This window comes from Miniopterus natalensis, chromosome 12, assembly GCF_054644295.1.
Source record: "Miniopterus natalensis isolate mMinNat1 chromosome 12, mMinNat1.hap1, whole genome shotgun sequence".
Taxonomy (NCBI): domain Eukaryota; kingdom Metazoa; phylum Chordata; class Mammalia; order Chiroptera; family Miniopteridae; genus Miniopterus; species Miniopterus natalensis.
In genome coordinates, this window is record NC_142092.1 from 70,470,999 (window position 1) to 70,496,701 (window position 25,703).

At 58.9% G+C, this 25,703-nt stretch overlaps 1 protein-coding gene across 1 annotated transcript; it reads right to left on the minus strand.

Annotated features, from left to right (window-relative positions):
• Window positions 1-70: 70 nt before the first annotated feature.
• Window positions 71-24,967, minus strand: ADAMTS13 (ADAM metallopeptidase with thrombospondin type 1 motif 13). Its single transcript, XM_087822975.1, has 30 exons — window positions 24,763-24,967; window positions 24,384-24,450; window positions 22,906-23,045; window positions 22,588-22,671; window positions 22,188-22,312; window positions 21,933-22,079; window positions 20,205-20,345; window positions 19,408-19,570; window positions 18,515-18,619; window positions 18,008-18,159; window positions 17,837-17,900; window positions 15,552-15,678; window positions 14,941-15,089; window positions 14,456-14,576; window positions 14,056-14,136; window positions 12,860-13,041; window positions 11,135-11,270; window positions 10,910-11,039; window positions 10,046-10,228; window positions 8,985-9,144; window positions 8,256-8,376; window positions 7,140-7,269; window positions 6,871-7,050; window positions 6,075-6,257; window positions 4,776-4,980; window positions 3,703-4,021; window positions 3,060-3,206; window positions 2,748-2,924; window positions 1,419-1,603; window positions 71-582 (listed from the first exon to the last, which is right to left on the minus strand). The coding sequence occupies exons 1-30, from the start codon at window positions 24,856-24,858 to the stop codon at window positions 397-399; spliced, it is 4,386 nt and encodes a 1,461-aa protein (XP_087679101.1). The 5' UTR covers window positions 24,859-24,967; the 3' UTR covers window positions 71-396.
• Between the last annotated feature and the right edge of the window lie 736 nt (window positions 24,968-25,703).

Sequence of the window (25,703 nt, forward strand, 5' to 3'; positions counted from 1 at the left end):
CGGGGGGTCCCCGCCGTGCTGCCGAGCGGGTTTTCAAGCCAGACTGGGACAGGTCACGTGAAGACGCCAGTCAGACCGCACGTTCCGTTTATTGATCCCCGAAGGGCTGGGGCTGCCTTTCCAGCGAGCCCCCCCTTGCACCCCTAACGTTCTGAACGCCGGAGGCGGCGCTAACGGTGATAGTGAAGATCGGCGGGCGTTGGAAGCGGAGAGCACCCCGGAGCTGCCGGGCGCCGAGCAGGCGCTGAGAGGCAGCTTCCCTGCTCTCCTTCCACGCGCTGCGCCCCAGGGACCGCTGCGGGGTGTGCCCGCAGAGGCAGCTAGGGCAGGGCACTGCGGGGTGTGCCCGCAGAGGCAGCTAGGGCAGGGCACTGCGGGGTGTGCCCGCAGAGGCAGCTAGGGCAGGGCACTGCGGAGCCCCCGAGCCCTGGGCTGCAGCGTCCAGTACTGGCCCCGCAGGCGGGCCTGTGTTTCCAGAAAGCCCTGGCTAAGCTCCATCTCGGCCTGGCTGCCCTCCGACTCCCAGTAGAGCGCTCGCTGCCCGCGGAATGTCATCGTTTTCAGACTGTGGATGTCCCGGATCTGGGGGGAAAGGGGCCGCCCAGAAAGGCAGGCCACAAATGAGCATTAGCTACCGTTCATGGAGCCTTAACATACAAGCATCGTACACTCAGGGCCACATTTAACCCTCACTCAACAGCCCTATCAGGAGGACACTTATCCTACCCAGGAAACTGAGGCTCAGAGAACTCATACCACGTCCCCCAGGGCACAGGGCTAGGGTGCCACAGCCGGGACTTGAGCCCAGTTCTGCTGGATTCCAGAAGTCGGGCTGCCTCATCCAGAGGAGCCAATACCCTGCAGAGGACGATCGTCCCAGAACACACGAAAGCTCCTGGCCGGAGGGGTTGGCCCCCTCTTCTGGCAAAGTTCATCAGACCCTAAAATCTTGCTCCAGTCCTGGGTTACCTGGCTGTCTACATTAGAAAGGGTCTTGCCCGGGCGGTTGTGGCTCAGTGGTTAAGCGTCGACCTAGGATCCAGGAGGTCAGGGTTTAATTCCCAGTCAGGGCACATGCCCGGGTTGCGGGCTGCAGGCGATCAGTGACTCTCTCATCATTGATGTTTCTATCTCTCTCTCTCCCTCTCCTTTCCTCTCTCTGAAATCAATAAAGATATATTTTTAAAAAAAGAAAAGAAAGGGTCTTTTCTGTCTCTTTCTTGTAGGGAGCACAGTAAACAAGTGTTGGTGAGTAAGTGGAGGAAGTTCTTCCATTCTTTCACTACTTTTGAGGTTTTGGGTCTGAAGTAAACTCAGGGGGTCGTCTAGCCCAGCACCCCGGTCCTTGTCCCCAGGGACAGCTGTCCAGAATCATAGCAAAACTCAGGCCACTCCTGTTGCCATCATGGTAGCCTCACCAAGATGTAGCTGGCATCAGTTCCCTCAGCTCCAGGGCCCATGTCGGTGGCCAGAGCGTGGATGGCGATACGGGCCCACGGAGCCACGTCGATGAAGATGCGGCAGCCCCCCACATTTCTCCCATCTGAACTCATCAGTGGACTTGTAATTTCACCCCGGGGTCCGAAGAGCTGCATGTCGCATTCTGCAGGGGAGAGCAGGTGGGTGGACTGGGTGTGGGCCATCTCAAGGACACAGGAGCCCTGGAAAGACCTCTACTGCCAGAGGCCAGGGCAGCTCACAGCTGGGAAGAAGTAAGGGGGACAATATGGCGCTGTGGTCAAGACCAGGACTCCCAAGCAGAAGCCCCCCCTGAATCCCATCTCTATCACCTCCTGCTGTGTGATCCTAGGCAAAGACTTTAAACACTCTGAGCTTCCATTCCCTCCTCTTTAAAGTGAAGGGGACGATAGCAGACAATGGGCAGGGTAGTTTTTAGGAGGACTCAGCAAAGTCACACGTGCAAAAGTGCTTAACACTGAGCCTGGCACAAGGATGGGCTCCAACCCACGGCAGCCCCTCTTGCCTCCCCTGAGGCAAGCACCTGCGTGGGGAGGCTGGGAAGTGAGGAGCGATGAGAAGGCAGGCAGGCAGTCGGCCCCTGGACCACTCAGCACCTAGCTACACACAGAGGAGCAGGGGGGGCATCGTCAGATCTCTAAGGAGAAAGAAGCCCTTTAGTGTCCCACTTCTCACCTGAGGCCTAGGGGGGACCCAGGAACCTCTGGTACTGGCTGGGGAAGCCATCTTCAGCCAGCTTGGGCTGTTGGGAGAGGGCCAACCTAGAAAGCCTCCTGAGAAGCAACCTAGAGAGCTACCTGAGGACACTGACAGGGCCATGGGCAAAGCAAGGGGTCCCTGGGACGCCATCCCGTGCGCATGTGCACACTGCCTGTTCTGTGGGGGATGAGGCAAAAGGACTGTGCATGGTAACAGGGCTGGGGACAGCAGCTCACAGAAGGGTCCTAAAGGATCGTGAAGGAGAGGAGTGCCAGGGTCAGGGCATGGTGGCCTGAGGGACAGGGTGAGGATATAGGCAGAGTCCCCCTCTGCCCATCTCGCTGAAGCATCCCAGAGAGGAAGGGTGAAGCACACACCCTGAGACCTCATGCTGACCACTCATGCAGATGGACACCGGCCACTGCAGGGTGGGGATGCTGGGGGTGTCCAGGAACGTACAGCTTCATCTGGGTCGGCTCAGCTCCGTCTGCCTTGCCCACCGCCCCGCTGGCAGCAGCACCCACTCATTCAGCCTCTGGGGGTGGGGGAGGCTCCAGGGCCTTGCCTACCTCTGTGGAAGGTCCCGGGGGCGGGCCGGCTGGAAAACCGCAGCACCACTCCGCCTCGCGGCTGCAGGCGGCGCTGCCGCACCACCAGTGTGTTGGCTTTGGAGCTGAAAGTCATGCCCGACAGCTTCCTGCAAGTCCTCCTCCACATGAGCCTGCCCCAAAGCAGCAGCATCTCCCCTAGGAAGTGGCAGAGCAGTGAGGGCCCAGCACCCCCAGTCCAGGGCTGCGGCACAGTGTCCCTGGGGTAGAGGAGCCCAGTTTGGTCCTGAGCCTCCCGCCTACTGGCAGGTGCTCACGTGGCCCTAGACATACCCGTGCTGCAGTTGAGGGAGCTCTCAAGGACTTGGAGGATCACCACCTCACCCAGGGGCCGCCCAATGGCCACTGCACAGTCAGCCTGCCCCGGGCCACGCAAATCAATGACTCCTGTTGGCTCAAGGTGCTGCCCGCCACAGGGACCTGGACAGGGAGCAGGAGCACAGGTGAGCAGAGCTTCCGGGTGGGGCACCCCCAGCAGGGCAGGGCTGGGGTTTTCCATGCTGAGGAAGGAGGCTGACATCCTCCTATGCCCAGCCAGAAGCCTTCTCAGGTCAGGGGTGGGGGCTGCAGGGGTCAGATGGCACCATTCAGGGCACAGAGCCATTTCTGGATGCTCTGCGAGAGGGAGGCAATGTGTAAGTGGTGCTTGGCTTTGGGTCACAGGCCTTGGGTCTGACTCTGAAACCTTCAGGTTACCTTCCCTTGATGATGATGAAAGTGAGCTTGCCCTTGGCCTGTGAGGAAGGGGCTAGCCATGAGCCTGGCCTCCCAAGCCCATCCCTTCAGCCCAGCTGCACACATCCCAGTGGCCCAACAGCTGTGGCCGCAGGACAACCCCCCCCCGGACATCTCCAATGCCTCTGCCACCCCTCCTGCAGCCAGCCAGCGCCCAGACAGAAAGGAGGAAGGAACATACTGGACTCCACAGGGCTTTCCCAGGGCGCCGGTAGGAGCCCCGGAGTCTGGGGCACTGGGGAAACGAGGCGGGCCCAGGGCTGGGGCCACTCTGAGGAAGCAGCCGCAGGGCCAGCTGTGGTCTGTCCTGAGGCAGTGGCTTCCTCATGGGGCACCAGGATGGGTGTCCCCTGCCCTGCACAGGGCCCGGCCCAGCAGCCCCGCACAGTTGCAGGCTTGGGCAAGTGCTGGCAGAAGTCGGCTGGCAAGGGCCCCCGGGCCTGGGGTCCCAGGCAGGTGTCATGCCGGCGCTGGATGCCATCCCCACAGGAGACAGAGCACTGCCAGGAAAGAGGGAAAGGAGTCAGCTGACCCTTCCTGAGGGTAACAAGGACAGGTGACCTCAGGCCAGGCACGGTCTGATATAACCTTTGCACAGCACTGGAGGCGGGTACCTGTCTCCGTTTTACAGAGGAGGACACTGAGGCTCAGAGAGGTTACCTCCTATGGGCCTCACAGGGAGCAGGAACAGGGATTCAAGCTCACGTCTGTGTCACCCTTGGGGCCTCCTTGCCTCTCCAAACCCTAGAGCAGGGATCAGGCAGCATGGACTCCTCCTGTCAGTCTCCGCAGCCCGTCTGCCCTGCCCTCCTGCGCTGCACTGCCCTCGTCCGAGCCCCCTTCTCCCCTGGCCCAGATGCCCCTGGTCCTGCTGACCAAGGCACGTGGTGGCTATCTGCTTTGCCCCTCTCCACACCGTGAGCGAGCCTCTGAGAAGGACCCAGCCCTATGTACTGCCGCGTTCCCGTGCCCTGTGAGGCGCTGGGCCCGGGTGGCGCCTGCCTATCCGTGTGGAACTGCGTTGTCAGCTCTTCACCTTCCCATGTCTCCAGACCTCAGAGCCTCTTAAGGCCCGGTTGCCCTCCACGCCTCTGGGCCTTGCTGTCTTCCACCTCTAGGTGCCCCGGCTGCCCCTTCCCAACAAACCCGGCTTTCCATCTCCTTTCAGGGAGTCACAATGACTCAAAGTTCCCCAGGGTCCCATGCGTGAGGCCCCTCAGCTGACGCACTCTCAGCTGCAGGCGCAGCACTCACCGGCGTCCAGGCGCTGACGTGCCACTGGTAAGTGCAGTCTGCAACGACGCAGGGGATGCTGGCCTGTGGCCGCACCAGAGCTACACAGGCCGCCCCGTCCACCTCCACGTCCTGGCCCTGGTCCAGCTGCACGCAGGCTATGGAGCGTGTGGCGGTGCCTAGGCCACAGCTGGCTGAGCATGGGCCAAGGGACGTGACTTTCCACCTGCAGGAAGAGAAGACCCCAGAGAGACGCTGCACCCCCACCTCCACTCACTAGATACCAGTAGCATTCCCAGCCCCAGTCATGACAATTTATTAAAATGTCTCCAGACATCGCTACATGTCCCCTGAAAGGCAGAATTGCCTGGCTGGAAAAGCCCTGCCATTGAAGGAAGAAAGACAATAAACAGAAATAAATATTAGGAGGCGGCAGATGCTGTTAAGAATAATTAAGCAGCCCGGCTGGGGGTGGATCAGCAGTTGAGCATCGACCTAGGATCTGGGAGATCGCAGTTCGATTCCCATAAATCCCAGATCACCTCTAAACATGACGTGGAAATAAGTGGGGGTACAAGGCCAATGTGTATTAGCACAAGCAACAAAATCAACAGACATTTTGGTAGGATGGTAAATGGGTCATAAAGCTGCCAATTTAAGACAATTTAATATGGGATAGGAATAGGGGAGGGGGGCCAACAGAGTGTGGTAGAAAACCTCCACATGGATCCCAACAGACCCAAAGGTTGAGGGTGTGATAAGGGGCCACCGGGAGAAATTCAACAAGCACTGCTGGTCAGTGACTTGGAAAAATAAAGCTTGCTCCCAGCTTTGCAATATGCCCCAAATAAATCGTAGACCGGTTCAAGGGGTTAAATATAAATGGATCTCATCTGTAGGCGTGTTTCTTTAAAAACGAGACAGATGGGCGGGAAATGTGGCAATATGGTGACACCTATTAAATCTGGTAGGGGACATAGGTGTCTGTTACTTTCTTTTCCGGCCGTTTCTGGACGATATGGAAAAGCATTCCATTATTAAAAATGCAAGAGCACAATGAGGAAGCCACGGAGGAACTGTGAGCGTGGTGGTGAGTGTCTGCTCTCCCCCGGGGAGGGCTCCAGTCTGGTCTCTGGGCCCCCCCGGCTTGAGCACTATTCTGCCCTGCGTGGGCTCCCCCAGCGCTACCCACACCCTCACCCCCATTAGAACCAACAGCGCCGTGCCACTGAGCCATCCTTGGGTCCCCATGGCACCTGGCCTGGCTTCTGTACACACCAGGAGCTCAGGCCACCTGCTGGACGTCCTAGGGCTGCTGACCTGGGCGGGCAGGGCTCCAGGCTGCAGGCTTCCTGCTGCTCTGGGTGAGGGAGCCCCTGGCACTGGGCATCCGGCAGGATCTCCTCCTCTTTGTCCTGCCCATGGGCCCGGGCACAATACAGGATCCTCCGCATGACCCCTCCCCCACAGCTCACGCTGCAGGCCGCCAGCTTGTACCGCCATCTGGGGCAAACCAGAGTCAGAAGAGGACCCAGAGAAGCCAGGAGGCCCCCTCGCTTCCCCACACCAGGAAGGGCCTAGAGAGGCTCTCTCTCTGGGGGTCACCCTTACCCCTCCGCTGAGAGGCACGGCACAGTGGACAGAACATTCAGAAGAACCCATTTTACAGAAGGGGAAAGGGAGGCAAAAAAGATATGTCCAAAAGGCAGTGTGGGAGGGGCAGGGCACCCCGGGGATCCTGCTAAGATGTCTGTGTCCAATGGGGATCCCAGCCCCACCACCCCCTGGACCTGCCTCCCGCTACCTGTGCCACGTTGCACCAATCACCACCCATCACACTAGCTGTCTCCAGTCTGCCTGATATATCGTCCATCGCCCCTTGGCCCCAGCGTCTGCTCCAGGGAGGCAGGGATGCTTGTCGTCTGGTTCACTGCTGTGGTCCCTGGTGCCAGAACAGTGCCTGGCACAGTAGGTGCTCAGTAAAGAGCAGGCGATGACAAAATGAACCATCAACCAACAATGTGCGCACACAGCATCCTGGATCCAGTGCCCTGCGCTCTACATGCAGCCCCGTGAAACCCCCCCAGGACCACCTGCCTCCCTGGGAAGGGCCCACCTGGCGGGGCAGGGCTCCGGACTGCAGGCCTCGAGGGGTTCAGGCTGGGGCACTGGCCAGCACTTGGAGTGAGGTAAAGAGATGTAGCGTCCACGGTCCAACCTCACACAGCGCACAGCCAACGGCACCTGTCCCCCTCCGCAGGTCACTGGGCATGGCGCCAAGGCTCGGGTCTCCCACCTGCAGGGAGACCATACCCAAGGGTAGGACTCCTTCCTCCACAGGGGACACAGGCTGCTGCCCCGTGCACAGTCCCCTTCCCCACTCACCAAGCCGGGCATAGGGCAGCCTGACAGACCTCCCGCCGGCTCGCCGGCTTGCTTGCCAGGTCACACAGCTCTTCCTGGACAGGTGTCCTGAGGGTAGAGTCCATGCACATGAAACGCAGCTCCATGTGGCCTGCAGGAAGGAAGCAGGGACCCCGTGCCCCAAGAGGAGGGCTCAACCGGGACCACAAGTGCGCACCTCTCTGAAAAGCTCTAGCAGAGGGTTTGAGTCTTGGCCCTGCCACTTACCAGCTATGTGACATTGGACAAATGACCTAACCTCTCTGAGCTTCAGGGTTTCTCATATACTGATGCCTAACTTTCAGGGATATGTATAAAGATTTTTAAAGGGGAGATATGAAGTGCCTGATACATAGTAAGTGCTCATAGTAGCTGCTATTATTTACTGAGAAGCGGTATAAGAACTGCTATATGAACACCTCTCACTGTGTTTGTCATGAACATATTGGGAGCATCCTCAAAATAAATCTGTGGTCTCCATTCTAAACGTGCTGAAGTTTTACTGAGCAAGTTGGTAGGGGGGACATTTAAAGAACACTGTATCTTAGGATCAATTTTGTTTCTTTGGTTTGGCCACCGGGAACTCAAAGCTAAATTTGGGGCGCATCTCTCACAGCTTTTCTGGATCTTAAGAAATATGTTTGCCTGGCCGGCGTGGCTCAGTGGTTGAGCATCAACCTAGGATCCAGGAGACTGAGGTTCAATTCCTGGTCAGGGCACATGCCCGGGTTTTGGGCTTGATCCCCAGTAGGGGATGTGCAGGCAGCAGCCAATTAATGACTCCCATCATTGATGTCTCTATCTCTATCTCTCTCTTCCTCTCCCTTCCCCTTTCTGAAATCAATAAAAATATATATATTTTTAAAAAGAAATATGTTTTTGGTGCCAATATGCTAGATTTTATGATCTTCCCATCTTTCCACCAATCACTGAAAATGCTACATGGCTGTCTGCGCTTTGCCCCAATCTCCTTGTACACTGTGTCATGTGCTTGCGTGGTTGGAATTTTCAAAAAGCTACTCCAAATGCTTTTCAGAACCAAGCAAAATGTAGGCAGGTAAGAATTAGCTAACAAGTGCTGGTCTTCAGGGGCCTCACCTTTGCCACAGGAGACGGAGCACGGCCCTGCTAGGGGAGTCCACACGTGTGCAGCGGGAGCCCCCAGCCTGGTACTGCCTGATGGGGATGCAGCCTCCATCCCCAGAGGCTGGAGGTCCAGCTGTAGGGGGCAAGCAACAAGCTGGTTATTCCGGGCACCCCACCTCCAGACCTCTGCCCCAACTGGCGCAATCTCTTCAGGAGAAAGAAGTGGTCACAAGCACCCCAGGGGCTGTCCCTCCCTGCTGATCCTGGCTGGGAAGACTTGCTCTCCGGCCCCCAGGGGATGCCTTCACCACACGCCCTACCTTGGGCTCTGCATCAGCGTGAGTGGTCACTGTGGGGCAGGACTGAGAGCTGGGGCTCAGAAGCTGGATTGGCCAACACCTTTGTCTAAAAGCAACAGCACCCAGCCTCGAGCCCCTGGACACTGGGTGGGAGCCTGGCAGTGTTTCTCCATGCAGCCGGGAAAGGGCAGCATTCTAACAGGGCCTGGGTCCCCTCAGCCTGGCTTGTTATGGGGACGGGGGCTTCCCAATGGACCCTGAGCTCTGTTTCTAAGTTTATCCTTGGACCAGGGATCCGGCAGACAGCAGCCCTGCAGAAGGATAGTCTTCCCATTCTGGCCATGAGGCCAACCCAGGGCTCCCCATTCTCTCTCCCAGACAAGGACCCAATAGCCACCCCCATTCCCAGGACACTCCCATGGCCCCAACCCGGAGGACATACCACCTCCATACAGGGCTCGAGGGCAGTTGGTTTCTTGTCTGTAGAGGAGGGCTCAGCAGTCACTGGTGCCTCTGGGCCATCTGTTGCCTGCACGCACGTGACATTCTGTACGGCCAGGTCTGCTCCACAGGCCGAGGAGCATGCGTCTGACACCTCCCACCTGATGGCACAAGACAGCCATCAGGCCCTGCCTCTGCCATCAGGCTGTCTGTGCAGCCTGGCCACTGGGGCAGGGAGAACCTGCTCCCCAGGATCCAAGAACCCACAGAGGGGCCCCACAAAGGAAGCCCAGGGCTTCTCCCTGAAGTGCCAACCGTGGTGGACACTGCTCAGCACCAGGGCGCAGTGACACAGGCTTGACCCTTCGGCCTTTCAGAGGCGAAGGTGGGCCTCCCACCAGATAACCACATGGCTCCCACTGCCCAGCAGGTGCTGAGAATCATGTGTCAGATGCAATCCGATCACCCAGGTCAGGGACAGAAAATTGTTCCATGGTGCCAACCCGGAGAGGCAGTGGCTGCCTGGAGAGCTGTGTTGAGAAGGATTCTGAGGCAGGAGCAGCCCTCAGTGGGCGAGTGGTGATCCCTATGTCTGCTGTGGACTACAGAGGGGAAAAGGAGCCCGGAGCCAAGTGTGGGCCACCAGGGACCCAGGCCAACCCCTTCCCCAGTGGGGCCCAGAGAGGAAGGGGACTTGCCTTGGTCACCTAGCTAATTAGCAGTAAGTCAGAATGATAAGCCACTGTCAGCTTGGGCACCAAGGGGACAAAAGGCACCAGGGAAGTGATGACAGTAATGACGAAGTGACATTTATTGCTTCACATTCGTGGCTTCACTTGGTCCTCACAACCCCTCCCTGAGTAGGGACTTGGGAACTTCAGAGAGAAATTAGGTCCAGGGTTTCCTGAAGTTGGCATCCCTAACTCTGGGCCACTACTGCCTATCACCCAGGATGGTGGCCCCTGGCTAGAGGCCTTGGGCAAAGGTGTCACTCAGAAGGGGCAGGGCTCAGTACAGGGACAGGCCCTGGCAGAGAGAATCTGCCCCAGACTTGGCGCTCACCTGGGGGGGCAGGGCTGGGAGTTACAGGTTTCTACCACCACTGGCTTCTGGGCCAGCGCTCGGCACCGGGCCGGGGGCAACGTCCTCAGACGGTGGCCCTGGGCCTCCATGCAGCGCACTGCCCGCTCCCGCAGGCCTCCCCCGCAGGAGGCGCTACACGGGCCGAAGTCTCCAGCTGCCCAGCTGAGGAAGAGAGGGACAGAGTATCAGGCCCCTAGCCACGTCCCCACGCTGGTTCAGGGGGACAGGGTGAGAGGCAGACAGATCTGTCCAGCTGACTCACTTCCCTGGTCTGGGCTGGGCCCCATGACCCTTCGGGTACCTGAACACTGCACAGGGACATCCGGCCCGCCCTCTAGCTCTCCAGGTGTCCCCAAGCTGCACCCGAGTCTGAGGACACCTGTATAAAAGTGCAGGTGGTAGCTGCCCCAGCCCTGCACCTAACAGGAACAGCTTTGTCCCTGACGTTATGCTCCTACCAACCACACCTGCCTGGCCAGTGATAGCCAGGTACTTTCCATCAGGTGCTTTCTACGAGGTTACCTCCCTGAGTCTCCCCCACAGCCCTCCCAGGTAGGGTGACCATCTCCATGTTAGGGACCACCTCAGCCCAAAGAGGGCGTGTGCTGCCCGCAGACAGGGTACATCAGGTGTGGTCACTGTCACCTGTGTCTACCTGAGGCTCAGTGTCCTCACCTGCAAAATGGGGACATTGACAGCACCCGCCTCATAGGGCAGTATCCAGTACTAAGCGATAACATACACAAAAGCTGCCTTGCCCAGACCATGAGGCAAGGGCCCCACGGTCCAGGGGAGAGCCCCGCAGCCATTCTGACCCACCCGGGATCCGCAGACAGCACTCACTATGGGGGGCAGGGTCCAGGGCTGCAGGATTCTGACCAGGCCGCCGGCTGCGGGCTCCCTCCGCACTGAGCAGCCTCCACCCACTCGCTCCTGGCCTGGTCCAGACAGCTGTAGGTCACCCATCGCAGCCCTGCGAGGAAGAGGGGGGCTAGGCCACCTCCACACCGGGGGCAAACCAGGCTTCGGGCAAGCCCTGCCCCGGGCCTCACCTGGCCCAGGCCTCACCTGCCCCACAGCTCACCGAGCAGGACCCCCGCACGGCGGCCCACACCCAGGCCTGCCGCAGTCTAGGCTGGAAGTAGGTGAAGGTGATGTCTGGGCGGGTGACGTTGCCATACTCCTCGCCATAGCGCCTGTACACCTGCACAAGGACGGTGGGCTCAGGCCTTATCCAGTGAGCTCCCTGAGGGTCACTGTCATCGCCACCCCCGAAGGCCTTCAACTTTTCACTCCTCCATCCCTGTATTATTTTGCTCAGCAAGCCATAACTAATGTTGACTGCACTGTCATCGCCACCCCCGAAGGCCTTCAACTTTTCACTCCTCCATCCCTGTATTATTTTGCTCAGCAAGCCATAACTAATGTTGACTGCACACCAGGTTCTGGGGACAGCACAGCAAACGGGACACTGTCCCAGCCTCCAGGAGCTCCCAGTGGGTGGGGTGGTGACAGATAATCCTAAAGTGCCTGGCAGGTACAGGATAGCAATATGAAAGGGTATAGGTTGCTAGGGGTAGGGCAGGTCAGGATGGAGCTTCTGGGGACATGGAGCAGAGGGGGGTGACGGGGCCTTCAGACAGAGGGGAGCCCAGGCAAGAGCCCGGGGGTGGGATCAGCAGGAGGTGAGGACTGAGCGGTCAGCAGGAAGGGGCAGATAACTCCTGAAACATGCTTTGACCCTTGGAGGCAGGACTGTGATCCCATTCTACAGAGGGGGAGACTGAGGCCCAGATGACGCACACAGCATCAGGGAGTCAGGATGAGAATCTGGGCAGCCCAGCATCTTTGCCCGAGAATGGCAAAGCCTAGGAAGGGAATGCTCAGGTTCCAGTCAGGCCCTCACAGTGCCCGGCCCTTTATCCCGGACCTTCTGGGGGCCTTACTTCCCCAGCATCATAATGGGGCATCCCCAGTCCTCTGGACACTTTCAAGATCCAAACTGGCACACACTTTGAAGCATGGCCGCCTCTCATGGCGCCCACATTGGGCACCAGGCTCTGCCACACACTTAATGTACGTTATTTAAAAACGAATTTTCGCAACTTTACAGTATAGGTATGCTCCATCCCATTTTTCAGATGGGGAAACTGAGGCTCAGAAAGGTTAAATCTGCTGTCCAAGTTCCTGCAGAGCCAGGATTCGAACTCTAGCACACCTGAGCCCACAGCCGGGGCTCTTGACCCCAGCTCACCCTGCTTTCAGCTCCTGGGCTGCCACTGTTCCTGGAGGGACGCTCCCCGATCCTACCCCCTTGGGTCTCTAATCTTGGCACTGGTCCAACCAGCCTCCCCCACTGTCTCGCTCCCTACACCCTCCTCCAACCAGGCCTGACAAAGGCCCCATCCCAACTCCAACTGCACAGAGCCCCTCAGGAGCCCCCGGGATGCCCAGGAGGAAGCCCAACTCCTCACCTGGCCAGGAAGGCCCCTCAAGGTCTGCCCCGCCCTCTAGACTTTTTGCCTGAAGGGTCCCCTTCCTTCATTCCTCCTAATTACCTCTCCTGTGCTCTCGGGACACTTCCCGCCTGGCTGGCCTGAGCATTAGCTCGTCTCAGAACCCAGCCCTGCTGCCCCTCCCCGGGGAAGCCGTCTGGGCCCTGCTCAGGGCTCTCCGTCTCACCCACTGCCAGAGCTCCAGGGGCTCTGTGGGTCCTCCCAGTGACCGCTGAGTGAACGAGTGAGTGAATGAACGGACAGACAGGGAGCCCCCGGAGGAGGCCTTCCTGGTCACCTGGATCTCTATGTCTTCCTGGGTGGGTCCCCGGATGAAGATCTCCTCCAGGCGGGGCAGCCGGTCCTCAGTGAGGGTCACTTTGTACTCAATTCGACTGTCCTCCAGGAGGGAGGGGTGGGTGGTGCTGGGAGAGATACTTAAATTCCCAGCCACCACGTAGCGCCCTCGGATCCTCACTGCTGTGGGGGGAGTGAAGCCCGTCAGCACATCAGAGCCCCCCACACCCAAGGGAGGTGGGCTCCACCCTCTTTCATGGAAGAGGTCCTGGTTTAGGAAATGGGCCAATGGGATGTAACCTCCATGGCCACATCTGCAACTGTCCTCCTGAGTCCCCAACCCCCAGGAGCAGGTCCTCCTATGTCTTGGTCTCTGCAAGGCACACCCTTCAAGGTACACACAGGGGTCTGACCACAGCAGGCTTCCTCATAGCAGCGACTCTGTGCCGCCTTCCAGCACCTAGTGAGCACTGTGGGCTGCCTTCGCTCACCAGGTGTACTCACACCAGCTCTACAGGCAGGCTCAGGGGCTCAAGGACAGCAGGCAGGAGCCCCACTCTGGGTTCAAAGGTCAGGTGTGGGTGTCCCCTGGACACGAAGTCCCATAGTGGCACTGACTAGTGAAAAAGTTGGCTCTGCCCAAAGACAGGTCTGGCCTTTGTCCTCGGCTTCCGGGAGGAAACCTGTGTCAGCCGATAGGAGTGTCTCTGTTTAAGATGGGGTCTGGCTACAGCAGAAAGACCAAACACATGGTCTAGGGCCTTTGGGTCACATGGCATCAGTCAACCTGGAGACTGAGATCGTCCATGTGAACATTCAATCGATCAGTCAGTCAATGAACCAATCGTGCCTATATAACAAAGCTCGGAGAAAACGGGACACTGAGCCTGGGTGAGCAACCGCGGTTGTCAGGACTCCATGCATGTCACATTTCCGTGCTGGACATGGAGCCTCCCAGACCCTGCCCTGGGCGTCTCTTCCTTGGCTAGTTTTATTCTGTATCCTTCCTGTTTTCAGCCATAACCGTGAGCATAACAGCTCTGAGTTTTGGGAGTCCTAGTGAGCAGTCCAATCTGATGGTGGCTTGGGGAACCTCCAAACTTGAAGGTGGAGTCAGCAGTGCAGGCATCTTGGGGACCATGCCCTCAAACCTTCAAGGTTTGGCTAACTCTAGTGGGCATCCTCTGGCCAACTCACCCAGGTGTGTGAAGAGAGGCTTGTGGTTGGCAATGTAGACACTGGTCAGGTTGGGAGTGAGCGTCAGGAATGTGACATACTCTAGGAGGAAGCAGAGGAGGGTGGGTGGGCTCAGTCACCTACATCACAGTCAGGGAGCAGATTTCAGTGTTACCACAAAAAGGGCTTCAACACCAAAAGTTCTCAATGTGCGCAGGCTGCCTCAAGCAGCAGTGAGGCCCCCGTCACAGGGGGCAATCAAGGCCAGGCTGGCAAAGTGGAGGGTGGAAGCTGAGGCCTTCTAGGAGGTTCCAGGGCTGAGCAAACGTGTGGACCCCCATCCCACCCCACCCCAGCCTGGTCATCGGGCACCAAGGCTCTGGGCTGCCAGGGCTTCTTGGGGATTGGGGGCCGCCCCTACCTTTGGCTCTTCCGGCCATGAAAGAGCCGTTCTGTGGGCTGCACGTGCTGTTGTCCCCTCCACACACCTGGCACACATCTGGCACCTGCTGGGAGTCCATCTGGCCATCACAGCCGAATGTCTGTGCAAAGGGGAGTGGCAGGTGAGACCCAGCTGCATGTCATTGAAGGGCAGCCCCCCTGATGCACACAGCTCCGAGCTTCTCAGATTCACATGACCAACTGGGCCCAGTTTTAGAGCATCTGATGTCCCTTCAGGAAGCAAGCTTAAATGACTCGCCCCAGGTCAAAGCGCAGATCATAACCCCCACCTGACCCCAAGGTCTACCCTTTGTTCCAGCGTCTCCCCGTGCAGACTGCTGAAGCTTCACGGGGCCAGAGCCCACAGACTTCGTCCCCAGGAGAGGCCTTTATGTCTTGGCTTTGTTGGGACAGGCCTTGGGGCCACAGGGGACAGAAAAGCACACGATGCCCTCAGGTGCCTACCCTGCAGCTGCCCAACACGCATAGGCTTAGGGTCCCGTCCTCCCGAGGGCCACTTGGCACACATCGCGTCCCATCCTGGAAACTGTCCCCACGCCTCACAATGAAGCTTTCGCCAACGGCCCGGCACATGTGTCTGCACAGAGCATCCCCTGGGAAGGCGGAGGGACAAGGAACACTGATGCAGGGTGGCAGGGAGCAGGGAGGGCAGTGACCCCGCAAAGCATGCTCCTGGGGGCCCTCACCCCACCAGCCCTGCCTAGCTTCACCCTCGGCATTCAGGGTGGGATCCTATTTTCCCCCTGAAGCAGCATCGCAACCACGATGTAATACACACTACTGAGCGATGATCCAAGGAGCACACTGGGTGCTTCCCCTGCGTCATCTCACTGAGTCCTTCCAGCAGCCTGAGCAGTGAGATGCTGCTCTTATCCCCACTTTACAGATGGGGAAACCAAGACTCAGAGATGACCTGCTACAGGGGGCCTGCCAGGATGGCTCCATGGTCCCTCTGATGCACAGTCTGAGCCTGAGTCCTGCTGTCAACAGCATAGAGCGATGGGGGCCGACTCTCCCCGCCCTCGCCTGGCTCCCCTCTGCAGCCCAGGCCCCACCTTGACTGTACTGCACAGCAGGGCCCCAGCGGTAGAAGGAGGTATTGCCGGGGGAGAGGTGCAGAGGCTTCCCCTCGGTCTCGGCACACTGCTCAGACATGAACTCCAGCTGGGTCGTCTCGCAGGCCTGGCCAGAGAGCAGAGGACAAGCACAGAAGGGGCCTGGGGTGTAGGGCTCAGGCAGGGGCCCCAGGATGGGGGGCTCTGACAGGGGGCTCTTGGGGCAGGGGGTTCTAGGGCAGAGGACCTAGAGCAGGGGACCCTTGCCACTGGGAGACAGTGAGGCACCCTGCAGTGTGAGGGCCAGACTAAGGGTCTGAGCCTGGCTCCCGGCTGCACCTCAGTTCCCTGCTCTGTGAAGTGGGGTGACAGGAGTCTCTTTCTGCTGATAGGGGAATTCCAGGAGAATTTGTGAGGACTCAGGTCAGGGACTACCACCCAGCAGCACAGAGGAAAGTGGGGCAAAGAACACTGCTCTTGGACCCAGGAGCCCAAACTTCAGAGAACAGGGTCTTTATTTATTCACCACGCATGTGCCTCTAGAGGCAGGTGGTTAGAAAAGTCCTGGCAAAGGGCCTCGCCGCAAGAGCCTCAGTGCCAAGGCATCTGAGAGAAAAGGATCGGAGTGGACCCGCTAAGCAGGGCCAAGGGCCACAGATGCCCCACACAGGCGACCCCCACCCCCATGCCCCAGATGAAGACTCCCTCCAGGTCTGGCCTCCAGGGTCTGCCTGGAGAAAGGGGGAGGAAAGGTCTCACCACATGCAGATCCTAATGTCAACGCAATCAGTCCAGCACTTCACACCCACTCTAACGGCCGTGATAAAAAAACATGGACAATTAGCCTGGTGGTGTGGCTCAGTGATTGAGCATTGACCTATGATCCAGGAGATTGCGGTTCGATTCCCAGTCAGGGCACATGCCCGGGTTGCGGGCTCCATCCCCAGTGGGGGGCGAGCAGGAGGCAGCCGATCAGTGACTCTCATCATTGATGTTTCTCTCTCCCTCTCCCTTCCTCTCTCTGAAATCAATAAAAAGATATATATTTTTTAAAAACAAAAGCATGGACAATTAGCCCTGGCTGGGTGGCTCAGTTGTTTGGGGCATCGTTTTGTACAACAAAAGGTTTTAGGTTCGATTTCTGGTCAGGTCACATACCTAGGTTTTGGGTTTGATCCCCAGTCAGGGCATATGCGGGAGGCAACCAATCAATGTTTCTCTCTTACATCGACGTTTCTCTCTCTCTCCTTCTCGCTTTCTTCCTCTCTCTCTCAAGTCAATAAAAACATATCCTCAGGTGAGGATTAAAAAAACACAGACGATAAGTGCCGGAGAGCACGTGGAGAAACCGGACCCCTGGCACACTGCTTGTGGGAATGTGACATGGGTCAGCTGCTGTGGGAGAGGTTTGGAGGTTCCTCAAAGAGCTAAACAGAATTACTGCGTGACCCAGCAAATCCACTTTTAGGTGTATACCTAGAACAACCGAAGACAGGACTCAAGCAGGTTCACGGACACAGAGGTTCAGAGCAATACTATTCACAACAGCCAAAGGGTGGAAACAACCCAAATGTCCATCCACAGGATGAATGGATGAACAAAATGTGGTCCATCCAGACAATGGACTGTTACTCAGCCATGAACAGGAGCAAAGCACCGACACCCACAACATGGATGAGCCTTGAAAATATGATGCCAAGTGAAAGAAACAAGGAGCTGTATGCTCCCGCTTATAGGAATTGCCCAGAACAGGCAAATCTATAGAGACGGGAAGACTAGTGGTTCCACGGGCTCAGGGAGAGGGGATGGGAGTGGCTGCTAATGGTCCCAGGTCTTGCTCTGGGGTGATGGGGATGCCTTGAAACTAGACAGAGGTTGTAGTTGCACAATATTGTGAATGTACTAAATGCCACTGAATTGCACTTTAAATTAAGTTGATTTCATGCCATGTGAAATTCATCTGCATTTATAACTAAAAGAATCACAGTGGCTTCACAGTGCTGAATTGTATTACTGAGAAGGGAGGGGTGTTCTCACTGAAGATACCAGGGTGCCCTGAAAGGAGACGGCATTTGGGCAGGGAGAGGACACTTCAGGGTCCCTCTTCTCAGGCATGGGACAGTCCTGGTGTACACACTATGGCCCCAGTGTAGGTGTTAGTAGCACCCCCTTCACTCTCAAAATTTCTGGTGTGAACCACAAATTACAGCTACCCTGGTCCTTCAGCTCCTCCAGGGCCCAAGCTGCCACCTGCCCCTGTCGCCCTGCCCGGGAAGCAGGCCTACCTGGGTGTTGCACATCTTGGCCTGGAGGTCAGCACCTACGCATGCACGCCCCCCAAAGGCAGGTCTGAAAATGTCCAGGAGATGCAAGGGGTAAGAAGTGACCCACCGATGCCCCACCAGGGAAAATGAGCCACCACCCTCCCCCAACCTTTCCCCCACCCACCCCCAGACCTGGGGTTGTTGCATTGCCGCCTCCTGGTGACCACACCTCCTCCGCAGGAGCGGGAGCAAGGACTGGGGGGACCCCAAGCTGACCAGTGCCCGTGCACAGCCCCCATGGGGGTCAGCTCTGCCAGGGAGCGGCAGTGACCCTTGGAGCACCACTACAAGAGAAGGACAGCCAATCTCCTGTACCCATGGGCACCCTGCAAGCACCCCACACCTGTGGGCACCTCACACCAGGGGTCACAGCCACAGTGCACATGCGGCATCTTGCTGCCCACCACTCCTGACCAGGTGACCAAGGTCAGCTCCAGGGCCCTCTGCCCTGGCTTACTGTGTCCTCCTGTCTCCCACCCCAGGAATCAGGGCTGCCAGGCTACAGGTGCCCTGCACAAGCATGCATGAGCACACATGCACACATGCTCACGCACGCTCACATACGCACGCTCCCACACTCACATGCTCCCACACACCCTCACACAGGCTCACATACGCTCCCTTGCTCCCCGCTCGGACCTTCTCCAGGCCGCACTCTGTCCCGTCCAGGAGGGGAATGAGGAGGCGGCTGCAGCTGCTGTGGTCCAGCGGGTCTGTGTGGCAGGAGAGAGCCTGGCACATGTCCTAAGAGGAGAGGCAGGTGGCCAGCACAGGGGCCACCAGGGCCTGTTAGGTCAGTGTCCGGCCTTCACTGTCCCTCCCAGGCTGCAGGGCACAGTGACAGCCACACTGCTCTGTGGCACTGGTGGCCGGGAGGATGAGCATGGCTGACTTGTCCATCAGGAACAGGGACGGTGGCCCACAGTCCTTTTAGGGACCCGTGAAAGTGTTTTCATTTCTTTTAACATCAGAAGAAAAAAGTAAGTTTTCAGATCAAAGAAAATGTTCTAGTTTATAATATTAACATATCTGTTTTTATACTAACACACATGAAAGTTTATATGTTTTATAAAAACACTGAGATATAATTCTTAATATTTTGCACGGAGGAAGGGGCCCACAGAGGCAAAAGTGCCTGGGGCCCATGGCGTCCTGTGTGGCCCTGGGAGAAAGTCTGTCTTGGGGGTGCCTGCTCCTTTCACCCCGCCCCCTGCCAGCTGGCGCCTGCTGCAGGGTTCGGCGGGGTCACCTCCTCTGGAAAGCCCTCCAGCTCCCATTGGGCTGCAAGCCCTTGGAACCTGCCTATTTAGAATCAAGGATCATGGGCTCAGGGGCCGAGCCCCAGTCAAAACGCAGACGTGGAGCCCCGGCCCAGAGCCTGGGGATTGAGAGGCAGCTGAGAGCCTGGCCCAGGGTTCCCACGGCGCACCTCGGGGCGTGCGCCGCGCGGAGGGGGCTGCTGGATGCGGGCAGAGGGGGCCTCCAGGAGGGACGGGATGGCCGGGCACCCACCGCACGCTCCGGGGACTCACCAGGTTCTCCCGGGTGAAGGTGCAGGCGACCGCGGAGGGGCCGAAGGCCACGCGGCACTGCTCGTCCGCGCCGTAGTAGAGCCCCGGGTGTGCCTCGGGAGGGCGCCCCGCGGGCCCGGACTGCGGCCCCGGCGGGTCCCACACGCAGCGCGCCCGTCCTGCGCTGTGACAAGGCCCGGGGTGGGCGCGGGTGGGGGTGTGGGGGGAGGGGGGATAGGCGTGTTCAGCCGGTGTCCCCGCCAACGGAGGCAGGGCTGGGCGCAGCGAGCGGAGGTGGTGCCAGAGAAGAGGGAGGGGCCGGGCGATGGAGGGGTCCTGGGAGGGGCGCGGGGCGGGCGGGATGGAGGGGTCCTGGGAGGGGCGCGGGGCGGGAGCGATGGAGGGGTCCTGGGAGGAGCGCGCGGCGGGCGGGATGGAGGGGTCCTGGGAGGGGCGCGCGGCGGGCGGGATGGAGAGGTCCTGGGAGGGGCGCGCGGCGGGCGGGATGGAGGGGTCCTGGGAGGGGCGCGCGGCGGGCGGGATGGAGGGGTCCTGGGAGGGGCGCGCGGCGGGCGGGATGGAGGGGTCCTGGGAGGGGCGCGGGGCGGGCGGGATGGAGGGGTCCTGGGAGGGGCGCGATGGAGGGGTCCTGGGAGGGGCGCGCGGCGGGCGGCGGCCGGACGCAGGGAGGGGAGGGACTGAGAGCGGGTGCGCGAAGGGACCGGAGTGATGGGGGGGAACGGAAGGGTGGGCACAGGAACGGGTGGGATGGAGGGCTGGGTGCAGGCAGATGGCGGAGGGTGGGGAGGTGTGGCTACCTGAGCAGGTGCAGCAGCTGCCGGCGGCTGCAGGGGGACCACGCGAGGCGCCCTCGGGCGGGCGCGGCCCCGTCGGTCCCCATCACGTGGCCGCTGGGCCCGCAGCCGCTGCCGGGCGCGCCGTCGTGCTCCAGGCCGAAGCTGCGCGGGGGCGGGGCGCTGAGATCAGCGCGGCCGGGCGCGGGGCGCGGGCGGGGTCCCCCCTACCCGGCTGGGGCACTGTCGGGCCACAGCGCGAGGAAAGTGGGCCACCAGCTCACCCCGCGGGTAGAGCGAGTCACGCGGCCGCCCTGCCCCGGCTTCCTGCCAGGCTGGGCAGGTGGCTGGCTCCTGCCAGCTTTGGGTTGATAAATGCCAAGAGGCTTTAGCGATGTGCAGGGCAAACGAACCCCTGGCGTTATAAGTCTGGGGAGGGTGGGGCTCCGGGACCCTGGGGTGCCCCGCCCACGATCACTTTCTGGATCTGGGGACTGGCTCTGTCAAGTTCGTGGACTAACTGTGCAGTGCGTTTGGAGAAAATGTGCGGACCTCTGACCTCCCTCCCACTCCCAGTGCGAAGCGATGGTTTCCAAGACCCTTTCCCTCCAAACAACACGTGGAGTTGTGATGGGGGCGGGGGGGGGGCATCAAGGGGAGACGCAGGGGCGGGAGGAAGGTGGAGCTGCTGTGGGCCGAGCTGGGGACAACAGCTGCGCTGCCCTGGGGGGTGGGGGTGCAGGGTTCCCCAGAAGCACTCAGAGGGACTGCAGGGGTGGGCAGGCCGGCAAGGAAGATGGAGAACAGATTCATTTCTTTACTTCAGGAGTCTGTATACTACTTGAATTTTGCAGCGAGTGTTACTTTCATAATTAAAGGACTGAAAACCTAAAAGCAAAGAACCCGCCGCCTTGGGTAAGCGATACGAGGTAAGAGCAGAGATTTGCCCACAAGATGCATAATGTTCATAACTGGAAACATCTGGAAACAACCTAAATATCCAAATAGGGGATTGCTTAAATAAATTAACAGGGCATAGGAAAAAATATTTTTAAAGACCTGGGAGAAACATATTGTTGCATAAAAAAGCAGGTAACAGCCCTGGCCAGGTGGCTCAGGTGGTTCGAGCATCCTCCCTGCACCAAGAGGTTTTGGGCTCCGTTCCCGGTCAGGGCACTTACCCAGGTTTCGGGTTCGAACCTCCATTGGGGCGAGAGTAGAGGAGGCAACCTCTTGATGTTTCTCTCTCACATCAATGTTTTCTTCTCTCTCTCTCCCCCTCCCTCTCTAAAATAGTCAATAAAACATATCCTTGGGATTAAAAAAAAAAAAAAAGCAGGTAAACCAACACACAGTATAATCCTCTTTTTCAAATAAAAAACTCTGTGTGTGTGAAGACTAAAATTAAATATAAAACATGAACAGATGTTAGTTCTACATGGTGGGATTTGGGATAATTTTTACAGCTTAGCTTTTCTTTAACTGAATTTCCTCCAAACCTTATTTTCTGACTGCTAAGTTAATTCTGCTTGCTTTTAAAAAAGTTTCCTTTAATGATTCAGTAATCATGAAGCATCAGATTTCCCAGCCCTTACCCCCACACACACACTCCCTGGTCCGCTGGGGTCAAGGGCACAGGCTCCTTCCAGCACAGGCCCTGTCCAGGGCCCACTGCCAGCCTCGACCTCCCCTCCCAGGGGCCCAGGTCAGCTCCTTGGCCTGAGCTTGGGGACAGCTTGTGGGGCCACATACCTGTGTCCAATCTCATGGGCAATGGTGACCCCCAGGTCGAAGCCGGTGTCTTCAGTGATGAGGCAGCTCCATGAGGAGGAGCAGGCGCCCCCCAGCTGGGTGACTCCCCGAACCTGCCGGTTACCGTCAGGCAACTCCAGGTCAAACCTCAGGAACAGAAAATAGACAACTGGGCAGTGCTGAGGTGCCTGCCTGCCAGCCGGGCCACCTGTGCAGGGAGCAGGAAGGCCAAGGGAGCAGCTCCCAGCAGGCTACCTGGTGATGTAGAGGACCAGGTCAGCATGCCCGGGGTCCCTGTCGTCCTGGGGGTTGACCGTCCTGCTCCATTTGCAGACGCTCAACAGTGAGGAGGTGATGTTGGTTGTGATGTTTGGAGCATCCTGGGGGAGCAGTGGCAGAGCCTGCATTTACTGGACCCACACCAAGCAGGGTGCTGACTGCTGCAGGCCTCAGTCCCCATAACAACCCTGTTCCAGTCCCACGTTACAGATGAGGAGACAGAGGCTCAGCAGTGCCAAGTACGGCCACAGCTGGGATCCGGGTCCAGATCTGGCTGGAAGCTCTGCCATCACCCAGGCTCTATGGCACCAGGTAGAGGGTAAACAGGACAGAAACGGGTTTTCCAGAGACCCTGGGCTTCCAGCTCGGCACCCACCTCGGGCTGCGTGAGGATGATCATCTTTACCAGGTGCACTCGGAACTGAGCCCCCAGGGATGGGTCCCTCAGCAGTTCCGACCCCTGTGGAAGGGCAGGTGGGAGAGGTGAGACGTGGGTGGGGGTAGCCGGCCCCCAGCAGCTCCTGACTTCCAGGGACCACTGGGGAGAGGGCCTGGAAAGGATGCTCCCTCAAAATGCTGGTCCTTGAGCTGGGAGACAGCCAGAGGGATAGGCAGATGTGCTCTGGCCCTCCCCTTGCTCATGGTGTCGGGAGCCCCTCTCCCCTCGCCCAGCGCTGCCCGGCGGAGCACTCACCATGTTGAGGTTGGTGAGCACGTACCGCTCCGTGTCCTCCTGGTGAGCCTGGTAGACATCAGGGCCTACGGCCACCAGCAGCTCCAGGTGCAGGACGCTCCCCTCCACAGCGTGTCTCCGGAGGCGAGAGGAAGGAGGGCCTGGCAAGGGACGAGCAGGCGAGCTGAGATGGAAGTTTCTAGGTAGCAGGTGGACTGTGGCTTTAGCTGCCCGGTCAGCCGTCCTGATGGCCCTCATGTTCCCCACGGCCAGGCCTCTCTGTCACCCTGTGCTCCTGGGCTTGGAGACACAGTGGCAGAGCCCTGTTTCTGCCACTTACCACTTAGGGGGCTGTTAGGCCTGATCCCCAGCTTTCTTGTGGGGATGTGGGGGAATATGAGAATACCTGCCTCCTGGGCACAGTGACAGCTGGGTGAGTGGCTGGCCCTGTGCCTCCCCCTCACAGCCCCACCTTGGTCTTCCTGGAGCCAGCCTCTCAGCATCCTCAGACACCCACGAACAGATTTAGGACATCTGTGTCCTCCCGACCCCTCAGAAGTAAACACGCTCAGAGGGTTGAGAGGTCCCAGGTTCTCACACGTCACTATATTGTGACTGTTAGAACTGGTGGCGCCTGGCCTGCTAACGGGAGAAGTTGCTGGGTCTTAGGAGGACAGCCTTCTCAAGACATCTCGAGGGCAGGGCTGAGCTCAAAGGACCTTGATCCTATTAGTGAGTGACTGGATATTTTGGGGCATGGATGACAGTGTGGGGCCTGGGCGGGAGCTATTGTGTGGCTTTTATGTCCTTCTGGTCACCCCAAAACCCCACACTGGGCATATACTAGAGAACAGGGTCACCCCGAGATGGCAAGTAAAGCCCAAGAAAGCATAACCCCTGGTCCTCCGGAAAGATATGTCTCCCCCCAATGCCCCCACCCTCCTACCCACCCCCAGCACAGCCCCAAACCTTGGTCAGTGTGCATCTCACCACTGAGAGATCAGTTACAATGGGACACCCCTAATTCTCTCGCCTGACCACTAGCCTACCCTGCCTCTGGTCCTCACCAGTCTTTTGATCCAAGTCACCAGTGTATCTACCAGGGAGAAGTGCATGGACACAGCCCTCCAACAACGGGGGAAAGGGTTTGGCTGGGACTGGACCCTGCGCCTACCCTGATTCTCACAGAAGAGATAAATATTTACATCCATGGCCAGAAACCACAGGGCTCCTGAAAATCAGTCAGCTCAAGGGAGGCCCAGGAGCGGAAGGGACCAGCCAATTAGTGACTGCGCTTGAGATACTGAGCAGAACCCCGGGGTCAGAACCCTGCTGGGTCCAGAACGCGCAGGAAGTAACAGAGTTCATTAGCGGGGCGGTGGCAGTGGCTCTGACCTCCTCCCAGCAGAGCCACCAAAAATCCCAGCTCCCTGAGTCAAGGGTGAGGTACCCCCAGGCTCGGGGAAACTCCCCTCGCCAAGAAATGTGAGAACAGGTACCTTTTAAGGTAGCACCAGGGCCTGAGTAAGAAGTCACTTCCCGGGACTCCAAGGCCTGAAGAAATCCCTGCAGGAGAGAGGAAGACACACCAGGGAGGTGGGAAGGGGCAAAGGCGAGACGGGGGAGGGAACTCGGAGACCAGTGAGGATGGAGGGGTAGGGTCTGCCCTTCACCGGGTGAGCCGACAGTCCTGAGTCAGCACCTTCAGTGAGCACCCTGCAACCCCTGAAACCCCAGGCGCAGACTCCTCCACCCAGTGCGAGCCCAAAGCTGAAAGAACCCGCCCCCCTTCTGCTGGACGCAGCCACCTCTCCCCCCAGGGACCCGCTTCGGCACCCAGAAAGCTCAGCTCCCCAGGGCTCCTGTACATCCACCCACCTTCTGAACATCAGGGAGTCCCCAGCAGCCCAGGAGGAGGACCGCAGAGGTGAGAATGCCCCACAGGCACGTCCCCCAGGGGTGAATCTCCCTCATCCTCAGCAAAGCCGGGGAGATGTCTGGAAATCAGGCCCGTGTGGAAAGCGACAGACCCCGCTGGGCGGGACCATCGGGCTGTTTACTCTTGGGAACTTCCTCCCGGCAGGGGCCTGGGGGTGGGCAGCCGGCTGCAGGCTCCTCCTGCTGCAGCCTGGGCCTTGGCTCAGAGCACCCACCCGGCCCTGCGCCCTGGCAAGGGGCTGGACCAAGGTGCCCAATCCCCAGGACGGAGCCCCGGCGCAGGGGCCTGCAGCTGTGGACACAGGCAGCACGCTGGGGCTGCGGGCTGGCTCTCACCAGCTTCCAGGCTCCGACAAGCTCTCTGCTGACACCTCTACTTTCCGTGACCTGCCCACTGTCCTCCCCTCATTCCCTTCCTCACCCGTGCTGCAGGCCCCCCACTACACCTCCTCACTCAGCCGTTGCCTATTCTGTGCCTGAGGCTCCCCTGCCAGAGCCGCACCCCCCTTTATCTTTCACAGGCATCCCACCCCGTCAATGCTGTGCTTCCTGCAGACCCAGACTGACACATGGCCCTAAGCCCAGCCGCAGCTCAGGGGTCTGGGTGTCTGTAATTGGCTCCCAACTGGTCTGTGTTTTCTGTCTCACTCACTCCCCATCCCATTTCCCACAAAGAGCGGCAGTCAGACGGCGTCACTCCCCAGCTTTAAAACAATCTCCCCTTTGCCCTGAGGATCAAGTGTCCAGACTCCTGCCTGCAGCCTCCCAGGCTTTATATTGCCCTCTGCCTGCATCGCCACCCTCCCCCTTTGCTCACAGAGCTTCAGCTTTTCACCCCTCAAATACATCAAACGCTTTGCTGTCCCTCGGACCCCTGGCCT